The 15,730-nt window shown below is 40.4% G+C and overlaps 1 protein-coding gene across 1 annotated transcript in view; it reads right to left on the bottom strand.

The window, feature by feature from the left end:
• MAP3K15 (mitogen-activated protein kinase kinase kinase 15) overlaps window positions 1-15,730 on the bottom strand; it is a 311,475-nt gene that overhangs the window by 138,801 nt on the left and 156,944 nt on the right. The window contains exons 7-8 of the mRNA XM_082244591.1: window positions 6,775-6,945; window positions 1,180-1,292 (exon numbers count right to left, since the gene is read on the bottom strand). Coding sequence (XP_082100717.1) covers window positions 1,180-1,292; window positions 6,775-6,945 — 284 coding nt within the window. The remainder of the gene's footprint in view (window positions 1-1,179; window positions 1,293-6,774; window positions 6,946-15,730) is intronic.

The following is a 15,730-nucleotide window of genomic DNA, read 5'->3' as shown; positions in this document are numbered from 1 at the left end:
CCACACAGCGTGAAGGCCGGACAAGGAGGGACAGTTGGCGATGCATGGATGTGTTTATGGGCTTCAGAGACAGCATCCCATGTTGAATTAGGCATGCATGGCTGCACCCTTCCTCCTCTGGGTGCATGGCAAGGCACGGCCCTTAAGGCCCTTCAAAATCCTCAGCACCAAGCCCATGATGCTGTTAATCCGGCCCTGGTCCTCCTCCACCGCCGCTTCCACCTACACCGCCCATAGGTGTGCGCAGCCTATTGCATTAAGGTGTGCACCCCAAAGTTGAAATACACATGCATGTGTTTGCCAGCAGGGAGAGTAATGTATCGGGGCCATGTACCTGTAGGCAAGGAGAAATAGAGCAGAGCAGGTCCCAGGGAGATCTTTCCCATCTCCTCACTGGCAATGCTATGTGCCCTAGGTGATTAGGGTGTGCCCAGGCACACCCAGCACACCCTGTGCGCACGCCTATGTCACCGCCACATCCACCACCACCTCAACCTCCCTCCTACTCCATATGGGCCTCGTCCTTCAGAGATGAAGAAGAACATTGTTTTATTTTTCTGTTTTTTTTTGTTGTTTTAAGTTATTTCCCTATCCACATTTGTTTGCAGAGCACTTGCCATGCTCTTAATTACGTTTTGCTGCCATTTGCAGCACTCTAGCCCTTTCCTTTGGTGTTTTAGAGCCATTTTAGTGCCTTAAAGTTCGGGTCCCCATTGACTTCAATGGGGTTCGGTGTCCGGGAAAAGTTCGGTAAAAGTCCGGGACACGGACCCGGACTTTTTTTTAAAGTTCGGCCGAACCCGTCGAACACGGACATCTAGGTGTCCGCTCAACCCTAGTTGTAACATAACAAAATGTGTAAAAAGTGAAGCGCTGTTAATTCTTTCCAGATGCACTGTATTTTCATTTCCTAAAACTGGTCAAAACAACTTGAACAATTTCAGGCAACTAAAATTGCTGATTCAGCTGACACAGACAAAATTATAAAAAAATACAAAAGCAAAACAAAGGGAAATGGATCCTTTTTGTGTTTAAATGCACCATATATATTTTGTACATGCATCACATTTAGGCAATATTCTTTATACACAGGGTCACCACGGTGGAGGTAAACAGCCATTCTTCCTTCAAACTCATTAGCATCAACAGCATAAATGTTTTATTAAGTCTATTATTTACCTATTTTCCGTAGTTCTATAGATGTCTCAAACTGCTGTCCGGCAACAATAAGTAAAACAGCGAGATTAATTCCAGAATACAAGGATGGCTGGAGCTCAAAACCTTTGCGATACCTGGTAGGAATAATGTTCTTATTCAGTAGTTTTATTGTAACACAAGCCAATATTTCAATAGCAATTTTTACAACATAAAGCACTGTGACACATTGCAAAAAGGTTACAATGTAAATTGTTTTCCTGAAAACTTTATGGGGATTTATGGATCAAGGGGTTGATGATGAGCCTGTCTGTTGATAGTAGAATACTCATTACATACTGCAGGGGTCCGCAACCTACGGACCTCAGGCCACACCTAGCCCGCCACCGCTAAATGTCCGGCCCATCAGTGTACATGATGAATTTACGTGCACCTGGCCCACAGACATTTTAGGTAAGAGCAGAGCGGAGCAGGGAGCGGAATGAGAACACGGGAGAGACACACAGCAGCGCTGATAAGACAGCTGGAGTTTCCGGAGTTAACTTTCCAGGTGATTGGTTGCTAGATGGTTCTAGCAACTAATCACCAATATATAATATGAAAAATTAACTCTGTGTGTCTACTAGTGATCTACCGGTATTGGTTTTTCGTTGCTGATACCGATATTTTGGCTATTGCATATCGGTATCGGCCGATATTGGCCAATATTTTCGTACATTTAAAAAAAAAATATTTTTATTTTTATCACTTGACTGGTACTCTTGTGGAGGGATCTGGGGGTCTAAAAGACCCCAAATCCCTCCTCTGCACTTAAAAGCATTCAAAGCGCCAAGTTTGGCCGTTTTGAATGCTTTCATTTTTTTTTTAATCTGGCGCCAGTACCCGGAAATTATGTCATGACATCACTTCATTACTTATATCTTTAATTTGTACATATGTGAGTGGCATATTCAATAACATTTGTAAACTGAATTATGCTATGTGACATCATTTTACCCTCAAATGAGCAATATTTGGACTATCGGCAATATTAGCCAGAGTTGGGGGCCAATACAGATATAATGGCAAAAGTCAATATCGGCCCTCAATATATCGGCCTTACCGATAATCAGTCGATCCCTAGTGTCTACCCCATGTTTTCATTCAGATTCCTGCTCCGCTCTGTCTTCCTCTCTGCATGGGGCAAGGTAGGAAAGGGCAGAGCTGTGGGGGGGTTGGGCTGTGTAATATGCAGGGGGGCTGTGGGATGTGCAGGGGGGCTGTGTAATATGCAGGGGGGCTGTGTAATATTGAGAGATTTTCTAGTATTAAACAGCATCAAATCTCACACTAATTCCCTTGTCTAAAATCTAAAAAGCAAACATTTTTTTAAGTTTTCTATGTTTGTTTTAACTATTACTGTTATAATTACTGTTCTGATATTAATTTTTTAAAGTAAATTTTATTCAAAGTTTCTTGTATTTTGTTAAATTAATATCATATTTAGGGACCAGGGCACTGCTATAAATTGAAAACCATCTTAATGTGCAACAAGGCAGTTTTCACTTTATAACGCCAGCATCAGTGGCCGGGTGTCACAAGGAAAGGGTGCAGAGACATGCTGGAGCTGCATGAGAGAAATGGAGAGGGTGAGTATAGGTTGAACAAACTAATCTCTGCAGGGAAGGAAGGGAGACCCTGCAGTCATGCCATAGCCTTGAGGGAGTGAACCTGTATGCTCCCTCAGGGTGGACTGGCTTTGTATTATTGAAACACCCTAAAGTGAGGTAAACCTGAACTGTTATTATTACTATGTTAGGATTATAATCTTCATTTATTAGCAGGTGAATGCTGCCCTTCAAGCATTCACATACATTGAATCTGGCCTTTATTTTTTTTTTTTATTTCTTTATTAAATTTTCCAGGTAAAAAATTATTTACAACACTCCAATCGCTGGAGAATTTTTTCATATACATTTTACACATATTACCTTTTATCCCTTTTTTTTCCCCCCTCCCTTCCTTATCCCTCCCCCCCCCCGTCTCTTCTTATCATTCGACTCCTATTATTTCTCTGTATTCCCGTGTGTCCTTAAACTCTTGCCACTCATCCCAAATCTCCTCTTCATTCCCTTGTTCCTCCTCCTCCCAGGTCCTCAGCTGCTCCAACTTTCTTATTTTCTCTACTTTTAACAGCCAATCTTTCCTGGAGGGGGCCTCTTCTTTTTGCCAATTAAAGGGAATCAAGCTCTTAGCTGAGTTTAATAAGTGAGGGAGTAATGTTTTTTTATATTGCTTCACTGACATATGGGTTCCATGAAACATGCATTTCCAAAGATCCAAGGGAATATCTATTTTAGTAATTTTACTTATTAATTCTATAACTTCACTCCAGAATACTTTAATTTTTGGGCACTCCCACCATATACGGGCTATAGTCCCTACCATCTGACATCCCCTCCAGCAAAGTCTTGAACTCTCCACCTGAATTCTTCCCATCTTATCAGGAGTGTTGTACCACCTTGTGATCAGTTTATAGTTCATCTCCTCCGTGTTGGTGTCTATCGCGGATTTATGTACTAATTGAAGGCTCTTATCCCACTGTTTGTTGTTACTACACGGGCCGAGGTCTCTTTCCCATTTTTCTTTTAATGATATTCCTCTCTCTTTTGTTATTGTTAACAGTATTTTATACACATTCGAAATATTATTTATTATCTTATCCTTAAGACATAATTGCTCAAAAGGGCGGAGGTCGTTTATATCTCTCAATGGCTGCGGTAGTGACAATGTGAAGTGCCTTTAAGTGGTAATAGGTTACTGACCCTTGACATACTGAAACACTTTCTGCCAGGGAATATTTTATTTAATGTGTAATCAGATTTTATTGATTGAAGAAATAGTAAAGATACCGACCATAAACATTTGTCAATAGAGTTTACAGTTCAAAAAAGGCTCATAAACAAAATATACATATATTTTTTAAATAAAACAGGGGTGTCCAACGTTTTGACCTTCCTGGGCCACATTGGAAGAAGATGAATTATCTTGGGTCACACATAAAATACATTAACAACAAGGATAACTGATAAGTGGAAAAAGTCAGGCAGATCATATGTTAATGATCACAGATATAGATATTGTACCTATCTGCATAAAAAACTTCATTTTTTTTGTAATACTTTTTATTATAAAAAGTAAAAGAGGGCAATATAAAACTAGTGCGATATGTGATACTGTTTTTGATAAACGAACGCCTCAATATCTATTTCGATGAATGTAGTAGCAATTCTCTATGAATTTTCAAGGTGCTCATCAGATATTTTGGTTCTAATTTTGCTCTCCATGTGCTTCATCCCTAAAAGAAGTTGCTCACATATATAGGTGCTGCTGAAAACTGATGACATGAATAAGGCGTAATTGTGAAGAATGGTATTTTTTCTTTGGAAAGATTAAACTTAAAAAAGTCCAGTAAAGAGACACTGTCAAATTTTTCTTCTGCCGCACGTGTTCACTAAGTGTAAACGCGTTTTTACAAAAAATCCCCCCCCCCCCCAAAAAAATAAAAATATAGCCGTCTTGGGCCACATGCCGCCCGTGGACCGAAAATTGGACACCCCTGAAATAAAACATTTAGCATGGCTTCTAAGGTTTTACTGTCTACCTGTAAATGTAGGAGCAACACCGATTTATGTATAGACTATTTCACTCATTATTCCAATAATAATAATTATACTCCTATATTGTTTCTCATTATTCCAAGACAATGTGTGGACTGTAAATTTGTATTAGAAATTGTGGGACTATTAGAATTGTGGGTCCACAAGAGGACTTGAAACCATCAGCCAGACATAGAAAACATATGAGGAAGCCAGGAAGAGAACATAGGTCCAAGATAGATGGGAGAGAGATAAATCAGTAGGTTCATGGAGAACAACATAATAGGTGGGTTTAAGGGATCAGGGAAGAAAATATACAGAACAAGGAGGGGTGAAATAAGAGAAAGAAAAGAGTAAATAGAGAAGTAGGAAAGGAAGCTGCACCCAAACTCACCCTGGCCAGGCAGGGTCCGGGAGATGTGGGCTAGTGTTGAAGTAAATGTTTCTTCAAGTATGAGGTGAAGTCTGTAGAGTTCCTAAAATGAACCCCTTTAGACCAAGTGACAGTAAAGGTATTCATTGGGTATTTCCGTGGAGAGCATCTGATCCATTTCGTATGTGGAATAAATCTCCCATGCCCTCTCTAAAAGTGGGAGGCTATCCATCTAGCACTAGTGCCCGGCAATAGCAACATGAGCCAACAAGAATTGTCAGAGTAGGCCTCTCTTGATCTTTCTATAACAGCAAGGGATTGGAGGGACATGTAGTCCAATATGTATCTAGAATAGAAATGTCCATCCTGTGCAGGACTGTAGAGCTATGGTACCAATAAGAAACCTATAGTTAAATTCTTGTGTTCCTGAAGACATGGACATTTTGGGAGTAATTTATTTTAAATGCAACTAATGCATGTTTCTGAATTTAATTTAGTAATTGGCTGTAAGAAACCTACTGAGATGAGGAAAGAGCCAAGGGATGACTTCATCAGCATGCTTCAGCTCCTTCGATGACCAATCATAAAGGGGCAGGGATGTGACCTAGTTGTATTGCTCTACCTCCAGTAGAGATCACTGTGCTCTCTCCTCTCCCCTGAAGCCAGCCACTGGGGAAATCACGTTACTGGACCAGAGCGTCCTGAAAATAGGTAAGTATTTGCATCTTCCTTCTACAAGGTAGTTAGTATAAGGGTTAGAAGAGGGGTGGAAGCAGTTTTAGGTTTAGTTAGTTCTAGCCAGGAAATAGACTTTAAAAACACTCTGGGGCATGGGGAACAAATGATCAAAGAATAAAGCCTCCTCAGGGTCATATGAGAATGAGAAGATATACCACAGCAAACCATTGCACTCAAAGCTCCATATTTCTTTATTGTGTGAGAACAGATAAGCATAGGGCTGCCTTTACTGGTGTTATTATACTCTGACAAAGAGGCTATGACAATAGGTTGAATCCTGAAACGCGTTGCCTAGTGGGAGGGAAAAGGACCTGGTACAAAACCTGTACAATAAGGCAGGTTATAGAAACACCAACTACAGCCCAATTACAAGTGTTTTACTGCTTCATCTACATGTGAGTACAACACCATTTTTTTGTATTTAAAAGTTTATCATTTAATGCATTAGTGCGGTTTTTAATGTGTTTAAACCAGAACGACCTTGAGAGCCATCCATGTGCTGAATTTCCTAACTTTATCATCTCCTAGATATTAAACGTAATGCAACAAGGGTTCACCTGATGTCCTTTCTTTTGTTTTTGGTACAGTTTGGTTATTCCCTACCATCTCTGATGCCTGTGCTGGGACCATAAGCATATTCAAACTATCCACCACAGGTCATTTACAATATTGACTGATTTTAAAACTGAGGAAGAAACTCGTAAATGACGGAAGCACATTTGGACAATTAGTATGTATTTATATAAATATTAACATGTCAGTAGAAGTTTTACAGTGTACAACATGTATCAGTGATGCATTACTCTCCACCATTTGCACAAATACAGCAATTTCATACAGAATGCCAAAAAAAAAAAAAAAACTTCTTACCATTCTATGGCACTGTCTCTGCTCTTTGTATCTTTACAGTCAGAATCCAGAAACATGTCTTTGTATATCCGTCCACATAGGCAGAACATGTCAGGGGCTGGATGATCACAGGCCTGTAGCACTTGAAGCATCACGTTAAGGGCTTTTTCCCGATCTCCTGTGTTATTCCTTCTGTAAGCACAATACAATGGGATGTTAAAAGATAATTACTCAGGCTTAGAAATGTAGGCGTATGTAAAGCCACATTTATTTTTTTCGTTTTAGATAGAGTAGGATGGGTTAAAACCTCTATCAAGTTATTTTTTGCTGTCTGTGCCCAGCTGTGGTGATGTACCTCCACCTCCTGTCCCGTAGATGAAACAATAATTGTGAGAAAATCCTTCCAAAGGTAATGGAATACCAGTCTTAAAGTGGAAGTAAACCCCCCTATCGTTTTCAGGCAAGGAAGCTGCCATCTTAGCCTCTGTTTAATTTGCAACTGCCTTGATGCTGCACATGTGATAAGTTATGCCACCAGCCATTGGATGGTCTGACAGTTTGGTTGAGAGCACAACCAATGTGACAGCTAGCATTTCCGGCATGCCGGGAATATTAACTCTTTTTTGAAACTATCAAATCGATGGGTTTACTTCCGCTTTAAAGGGTTGTCATAGGAACAGGTGTCCCAATCCGAAGATTTTTTCTAACCTACTGCTCGGAGGACAAATCAAAACGTTAGTATTTCCGACTGTTGATACCACCGGCTATTACCACTCCTGTATTTTTCAAGATTTTGTCCATAGGCCTTGTTTACCTGGCTGACGAGCCTTTGTACGATTATTATGGATATATTGTAATGCAAAAATGTTGCCTGTATTCTCACTTCTTGCGGCAGGATTTGTATAATGTTTCATTCTCAATGGCTATAAATGCAAAAATTTTAATAAAAATATTGAAAATTTTAGGATTTCCCTTCACTTTCACTGTATCGGTAACAGGACAATTAGAGGGGTGAATTTCCACAGTGGGGAAACAGACAACAATTTAAAAATTAATAAAGGGTCTAAGGCAGACCATAGATTATGCGATTTTTGTTTCCTGCAACAAACAAAACAAATCCCTCCCGTGAAGGTGTACTCCTGGAAGGAGGTCGCGGAAAGCCGGCCCTGCCGGTAGAACAGAGTGAATTATTTCTAGCTGGCAATAATTAAATGCCGAAAATCCAACATGCTGGTTGTAACCAAGTCAACAACTTGGGTACAATCAGCCTGCTCAAATATAGTTCAAATCTCGGCTGGTCCCTGCTGAACTGGCTGAGACATCTATGGCCGGCTTTACCCTTCCCTATTTTATCAAAAACAAAACATTCCTTTACATACACTTTTAGTGAAGGACTTCATTAGGCAGCAACAAAACCATGTAGTTCTCACAGTCACTGATGTATAACAGTTTTGACAATAAGAAACTCTGAGATATTTTCTTAATAAATATGTATGAAATTTAGGTATTACTGCTAAGATTTTTGTAGTTTATTATTGTATTGGCATTTCTATTAGCAGATTACACAGCCTCTTTCAAAAGGCTCAAATACATATTCAGATGTTTGCCTTTTGAACGTAGAGTTGATTTTACACAAGATTTTTATGCCTTCTATCTAGGGATTGCTAGAGTGTTGTGACAAATTAACAACATGTAATGCAAGGGTTTAAGGACTCTTTCACACGGGCTTTTTGATTAGGTCAATAAAGCTCCATGCAGCTCTATGGGCAGGCGGATGTAAATGGATGAAAAAAGTGCTTTTCTGGACCTAAGCGTGATGGACTGGAGGTAACCTGACGTAAACGGACACCAGAGTCTGTTTACATTTGGCCATCCACAGAGCTATCATGGGTCCATCCATGTCTGCCAGACACAAATGGAACGGGCATTAATGTAAAAAAAATTGACATCCTTTCTGTTTGGCTCTGATCCGTGAGTGAATCCCCAGCTGATTGGAACAGACTGGCTCCGTGTGAAAGAACTCTTAGGGCTCTTTCACACAGGCGTTCCGATCAGATCCGCCTGTCAGTTTTTTAGGCGGATCTGATCGGATGCCCCATTCAGCCCTATGGAGCAGCGAATGTCAGCGGTGACATGTCCGCTGACACCCGCTGCCATCCGCATCCGATCCTGTCCTTGAAATCCGGACAGATGGAAACCCTATTTTCCATCCGTCCTGGGCAGTCCGCTCCCATCCGATTCACACAGTGCGGGGACGGAGTTGTCATCCAACGGCTCAGCGGGGATCGGCAGATCGATCCCCGCGGAGCAAAGCACGGTCCGCAACGGAATGCGGACTGCGTGAAAGGAAGGAAGGGTAAAGGTTAGTTTTAGTGTTAGCTTGTCAAGGTATATGGGCCAATACTATTTACCTGTTTTTGACAGATTTTATATACTGTACACACACACACATATATATATATATATATATATATATATATATATATATATTTAAAGATTATAGCAATGGGATAGGTTGTGTAACCATAAAATGTCCATCCACAAATGGTAGCCTCCACAAGGGGATTAGAGGCAAAATCCAGCAGGAGCTACAGAGTATAAAAAAGAAGAGGGGCACCTCTAAGTGTACCAATATGATTACATTTAATGAGGGTTCAACATTTAGCAACTCACATGGTTGATGATTAAAAGAGGCACATCTAACTATGCAGGCATATGGGGTAAAACTGTCCACATAGACCATCCATCCTGCAATCCTAAGCGGGAAGACTACCCTGCAGTAGAGCGATCTGAAAGTGAGGCTTGAAGCACTTGTGGAGCGCAATGTGGAAGGGATGACGTTGATGGCGGTGTGGAGGATGGTCTATGTGGACAGCTTTACCCCGGACCTCGGCATACTTAGATGTGCCTGTTTTAATCATCAACCATGTGAGTTCGCTCATTTATCAAGTCAAAATGTATAAAAACATTTTGCTTGTCTTGCAAAACACGCTCAGACCATCAGACCAAGGTACTCTCAATCCAAGGTCTTACTATATATATGTATGTATATATATATATATATATATTTACTAAGAGGTGCTTTACACCTTTCTCCCTGAAACCGTAGTCCTGCAAAAGGTACATAAGTGCACACTGAAAGACTGTTTTAGGTATCCCAGGCCTTTATCAGGTTCACTATAACTTAAATAAGAAAGGTATGCAGAACGTCTTGGTAACTATATTGGTAGAGCGTGCTTGCTGCTTTCACCCTATTTCTATCTCATCATGCACAACCGCTGCCTAATGTCTTTGATATAAAGTCATATATATAATTTCTCTTTCTTTTACCCTACAAAATGAACACTTGAAACCATGACTGTATTATACTAACAATAGCAAACATTTTATTTTATGGAGAATCTTTGCTGTGAAGTGCAAACACATTGGCACAAAGGATGGGAAGCTTAGTCAGCTGTTAAAAGGGTAATATGTGGGCTGCTAATGCACTGCGCTTCCTAGATGAAAAGAGTCAGCATCATCAGCATCATTGTATGTTGTCACTGGGGCGGTTTTACCATGATAACCCTGCTTCTGCATTTACAAACAGATAAAATGAGTATTTACCTCCTAGTCTGCATTAATTAAACTTCCTCCCGCCAGCCACACGAAAAGGTCACTGTACAGTGAATGGAGGTGAAAGGATTTGTAAGTGAAAAGCAAACACATCTCCTAAGCTTAAAAGCCACTTGGAAGGCGTGTTGGTAATCAGCACAGGATTTGGAAAGTTTACTGATCAGTTTTCAGATCGGATTATGATTTTTTTTTTGATCTCCCGGTATCCAGGAATAGGCTAATGTACAGTAGAAAGAATCTATGTGTTTGTTCTGTAAGCACTGCTAGTCAAAGCCAGCTGCTTCCAGTAAACTTCGTGTTACACATACTGGCAGGCATGACTTGTCAAAAGACTTATGCAATCCAAGCTGTTTCATAGCAGCATGACCATGTGTGCTCACCGGAAACTAATCAGAAAATAACAGCCAGGCATTTCTTAAATATGGTATGCTTTGCCCCAGAGTTAGGTTTCAAGGGAAAAACATTTTTGTAACACTTTTTGGTTTGCTCAGTTAAACCTCATAAGAGCTTTCACCAATTCTGGGACACAAATTTAAGTGGAACTTCAGCCAAAAGTTCAACTTTAAGTCCTCCGTCCCCCTCCTCTGCCATAAAACATTTTTTTGAGGGGGGTGGGAGCAGGTACCTAACTTTGACAGGTACTAGTTTGTTCTGTTGAAAAACAACAGACTAAGGCCCAGTTCACACTGGTGTGACATGCGCTCTGACTTTGAGAGCACAAGGAACCATTCTAATAGGAGTGACTTGAGTCGCACCGACTTGGATAAAGGTTCTTGCACTACTTTTGGTCTAACTTCGGCACAGCTTGCATTGACTTCTATTAACCTCTTGCCGACCGCCCACCGTAGTATTACTGCGGCATGGCGGCTCGGCTGCGCAAAATTACGTAGTACTACGTTATTTTGTGCACGAGGTCTCTGCGCACGTGATTTTGCGCACGCCGCCGGAGCCGCACTCCCACTGTGTTTGGACACAGCAGGAGGCGGGCTGCAGGAGGAGCGGCAGCGATTGCTGCCGGCCTCCCGCAATCGTCAGAGAAACTGGCAGAAGACCCGCCTGCTCATGTAAACAAAGCAGGCAAGTCTTCTGTCAGACAGGCAGGGAGAGATCAGGAGTTATAGCAAAGCTGAAACCCTGATCTTTCTGTGCCTGTCACAGAACCCCCCCCCCCCCCACAGTCAGTAAGCATATCTAGGCCTACATTAACCCTTTTGATCACCCCCAGTGTTAACCCCTTCCCTGCCAGTGTCATTTATACAGTAACAGTGCATAATATTTAGCAATAAAAAGAAAAGAGAAGGCGCCTGGCCCTTTAAATAAAAGATTGTTGAACCTGCTGCCCTTTTAATTGTAATAAAACAATAAATAGGTATATATCATAGGTAAAAAGGCGCTGGTAATCTTAATATATCACGTGTTATAAAAATTAATAGGTGATTTAAAGTGTAATATATGTGATTAAAAATTGCTACAAATATATATTTTTAATCACATATATTACACTTTAAATCACCTATTAATTTTTATAACACGTGATATATTAAGATTACCAGCGCCTTTTTACCTATGATATATACATAATATTTAGCACTGGTTACTGTATGAATGTCACTGGTCCCCAAAAAGTGTAAAAAATGTCAGTTAGGGGCCCGATCTGTCCGCAACAATGTCGCAGTCCCACTAAAAAACGCTGATTGCTGCCATAACTAATAAAAACAAAAAAAATAAATAGAAATTCCAAAAATCTATCTCGTAGTTTGTAAACGCTATAACTTTTGCGCAAACCAATTAACATACACTTTTTGGGATTTTTTTTTTACCAAAAATATGTAGCAGAATACTAATTGGCCTAACTGATAAAAAAAATTGGATTTTTAAAAAATTTTTATTGGGAATGTCTTATAGCAGAAAGTAAAAAATATTTTGTTTTTAACCGCAGAGGTGATCAAATACCATCAAAAGAAAAATCTATTTGTGGGGGAAAAAAAGGACATCAATTGTGCCCACCCCCATTAGGAAGCAGGGAAGCCAATCAAACCAATCAAAATACGCATATTGGGATTTTTTTTACCAAAAATATGTAGCAGAATACAAATTGGCCTAAGAGGATGAAAAAATTAGATTTTTTGGAAATGTTATATAGCAGAAAATGAAAAATTTTGTTTTTTTCTTTTTTAGAATTGTTGCACTTTTTTTGTTTATAGCACAAAAAATAAAAAAATCGCAGAGGTGATCAAATACCACCAAAAGAAAGCTCTATTTGTGGGGAAAAAAAGGACATAAATTGTATTAGGGTACAGCATCGCACGATTGCGCAATTGTTAGCTAAAGTAACGCAATGCCGAATAGCTAAAAATGGCCTGGTCATTAAGGGATAAATCCTTCTGGCCCAGAAGTGGATAAGGTCATATTTTTCAATGACTACATAGTCGCATCTGTTGATGGGAAATTATTTCTCTATAGGCCTGCTTTTAGATTTCAGCTTTTAGTTTTAGGCCCCTTTCACACATACAGACCGTTTCATCAGTTCAGTCACATCAAAATGGTTCAGTTTTTCATCCATTTTTCATCCGTTTTTTTTTTACTTCCATTGCCAATGCAAAAAATGGATGAAAAACAGACCGTTTGTCCGTTTCCATCCGTTTTTTGTCCGGCTTTCCTACGCCTAAAAAAACGGACATTGACAGAAGCGGATGAAAGCGGATGTAAACGGATGATCATCCGCTGTCATCCGTTTTTTCATAGGAATGCATTGATGTCCATTTTTATCCGTCAACGGACTGGATGAAAAATGGACAAACGGTCCGTATGTGTTAAAGGGGCCTTAGGGTTACACCAAGGTGAAAGTTAAGTGTTAGCGTATGACATGTGAAGGAGGTTAGGGGTCAAGGCAGGGGAAGGAAAGGTCTGTTCGCTGGTTTTTCGATGTTAAAAGACCGGATACAATAATTTCCTATGTACCTCCTGAATGTGAAAATGTGGAATAGACTTCCCCGTGAGCTGGTTCTAGCTATGGGTAGCTAAGTGCTCATGTACACAGGGCAGTTGAAAAACCTTTTCTGAATACTGGAAACTTGACAGCTGGAAACCGACAGAGAAAAACGTCAGTTTTACAGCTTTTACATACCGCGTTTATGAGAGTTTAGCAGCGGTAAAGAGTGTTTGAGGTTAGAAGCGTTTTTTAAAGATAACCTCAGGAGACCCTCCCAAATGGTCACAATGCATGAAAAACAAGTCAATTATGAACTATTTCAGCCATTCTGTGAGAGAAGAGAGAGCAGTGTGCTTGTAGATAGCTGTCTTACTTTTTGTGTTTTCACTATGAATCCCATCATGAGTATGTGTTAGGAAATGCTCTTAATGTTGCTGTCGCTGAGGCTCCGAAGTTGCAGAAAATTGCGTGAGAGGATCAAAAAAGTAAAAAAAAGCACCGTTTTGAGTTTAAAAAAGTCCCTAATGCTTTCCAAAAACGCAGCGGCTGAAAAAAGCATAGATATGAAAGTGTACCATAGCAAACCATGTTAAATGGACTGCAGCACGTTCCTGCAAAAAGCACCAAAATATGAATAGGTGAGAGCCGAGCCAAAATCTGGTTCTTTTCTCAAAAGGTTGAACAAAATCCCAAGGTGGGTCAAACTCCCAGTCATCCTCAGGGTCAATCTACAATTTACCTGCTTGTGAGGTATTTTATTGCATGATTGACTGAAGAGGGGAATATCACACGGTGGGTCAATGTTCAACGGTGTGTCAAGCTTGCAGGCCACAGCTTGTGGTGAAATTTGTGTTTTTTCAACATCTTATATGTTTGAAACTGATTGAGAAATGTTCTCCCCTTTAAGGCCTCATGTACACAGGACGTTGTTAAAAGTCCCTTTGAATGCTGGAATTTTTAGGACGTTTAAAACGTCCGTTAGGTCGCGTTTGCACCCGCGTTTAGCGGGCGTTTGGGGGGGGGGGTTTGCATTTAGAACCGTTCCTAGAGGTCAAAAAAATGATTCCCCTTTAAAATGGAAAAACGCGAGCGCTAAATGCGGGTCATCACGTTCGGTCACGTTCGGCCGCGTTTTTTGCGTTTGAAACGCCGGGAAACAGCGTTTGAACGCTAATAATTGCTTTCCAAAAAACGTCCCTGAACTCAACTGCCTGCAAATGACTGTAAACGACCCTGTGTACATGGACAGATAAGATAACATGTAGGTGGGTTCAGGGGCTTCTGAAAAAAACGCCTAACTGCTCCTAAACGGCCATTTACAACGTCCCGTGTACATGGAGCCTAACGCTTAAAAACGTAAACACCCATAAACGCAAATGACCGCGGTTACAAGCATTTGGCAGTAAAATGCTGGTAAATGCCGGTAAACTACAGTCCAGAACGCAATTTTTATGCTTTCAAAAAAATGCCTGTAACCTCAACTACTATAAACGACTGAGTGTACATGTACACCTAAGATAACATAAAGGAGAGTTCAGGGACTACAGAAAAAAACGCCCAACGGCTCCTAAACTTCAGTTTAGCAATTGTAGTATACATGAGACCTAAGTAGACTGTTAAGAAAGGCCTAGATTCTTTCCTAGATACACATAATATAGCTGGATACTTATGTTTAAAGGTAAAGTTGATCCAGGGAATATCTAATTGCCTTTTGGGGGATCAGGAAGATATTTTCCCCCTACTGGAGCAAATTGGATCATGCTTTATTGGGGTTTTTTGCCTTCCATTGGATCAATTGTGGGTATAGAATTGTGTATATAGGATTGTGTGATTTATTTTTTTCCCTTCTATTGGTCAAACTGGATGGATTTTTGTATTTTTTCTACAAGACTAACTATGTAACGATCTGACTAACTATGTAACGATCTGACTAACTATGTAAAGGTGTGAAAGGGCCACTAAATTTCTTGGGAACTCCAGCATCATGGTGTCTTGGAATAGCACACTGCTTCCTGCAGCAGAAAACTCATTCTGCCTTCTGTATTACTCCTAAAACAATATCAAAGTCTATAAGAGATATTTTGGATAGATGGACCCTTTTAAAAACCATTAACAACCCCTAACACATATGCTAGATGCTCCATATAGATAAGTTCTAAATCAGAGGTGTCAAACTCAATTTCATCGCGGGCTGCATCAGCATTATGGCTGCCCTAGATGCTCCATATGGATACGTTTTAAATCAGAGGTGTCAAACTCAATTTCATCACAGGCAGCATCAGCATTATGGCTGCCCTGGTGTGCTCTGGACTAGATGTCCAGAGCAAACCATTTCCCCTTACATCAGATGTTAAGAGCCAACCCACCATCAGAATTCAAGAGTCCCCACCCTCACTTACATCACCGTGCACCCCCCTTATCACATGCTGC

This window comes from Pelophylax lessonae, assembly GCF_965119305.1.
Source record: "Pelophylax lessonae genome assembly, chromosome: 2".
NCBI lineage: Eukaryota > Metazoa > Chordata > Amphibia > Anura > Ranidae > Pelophylax > Pelophylax lessonae.
This window is presented reverse-complemented; position numbering and strand designations above follow the sequence as displayed.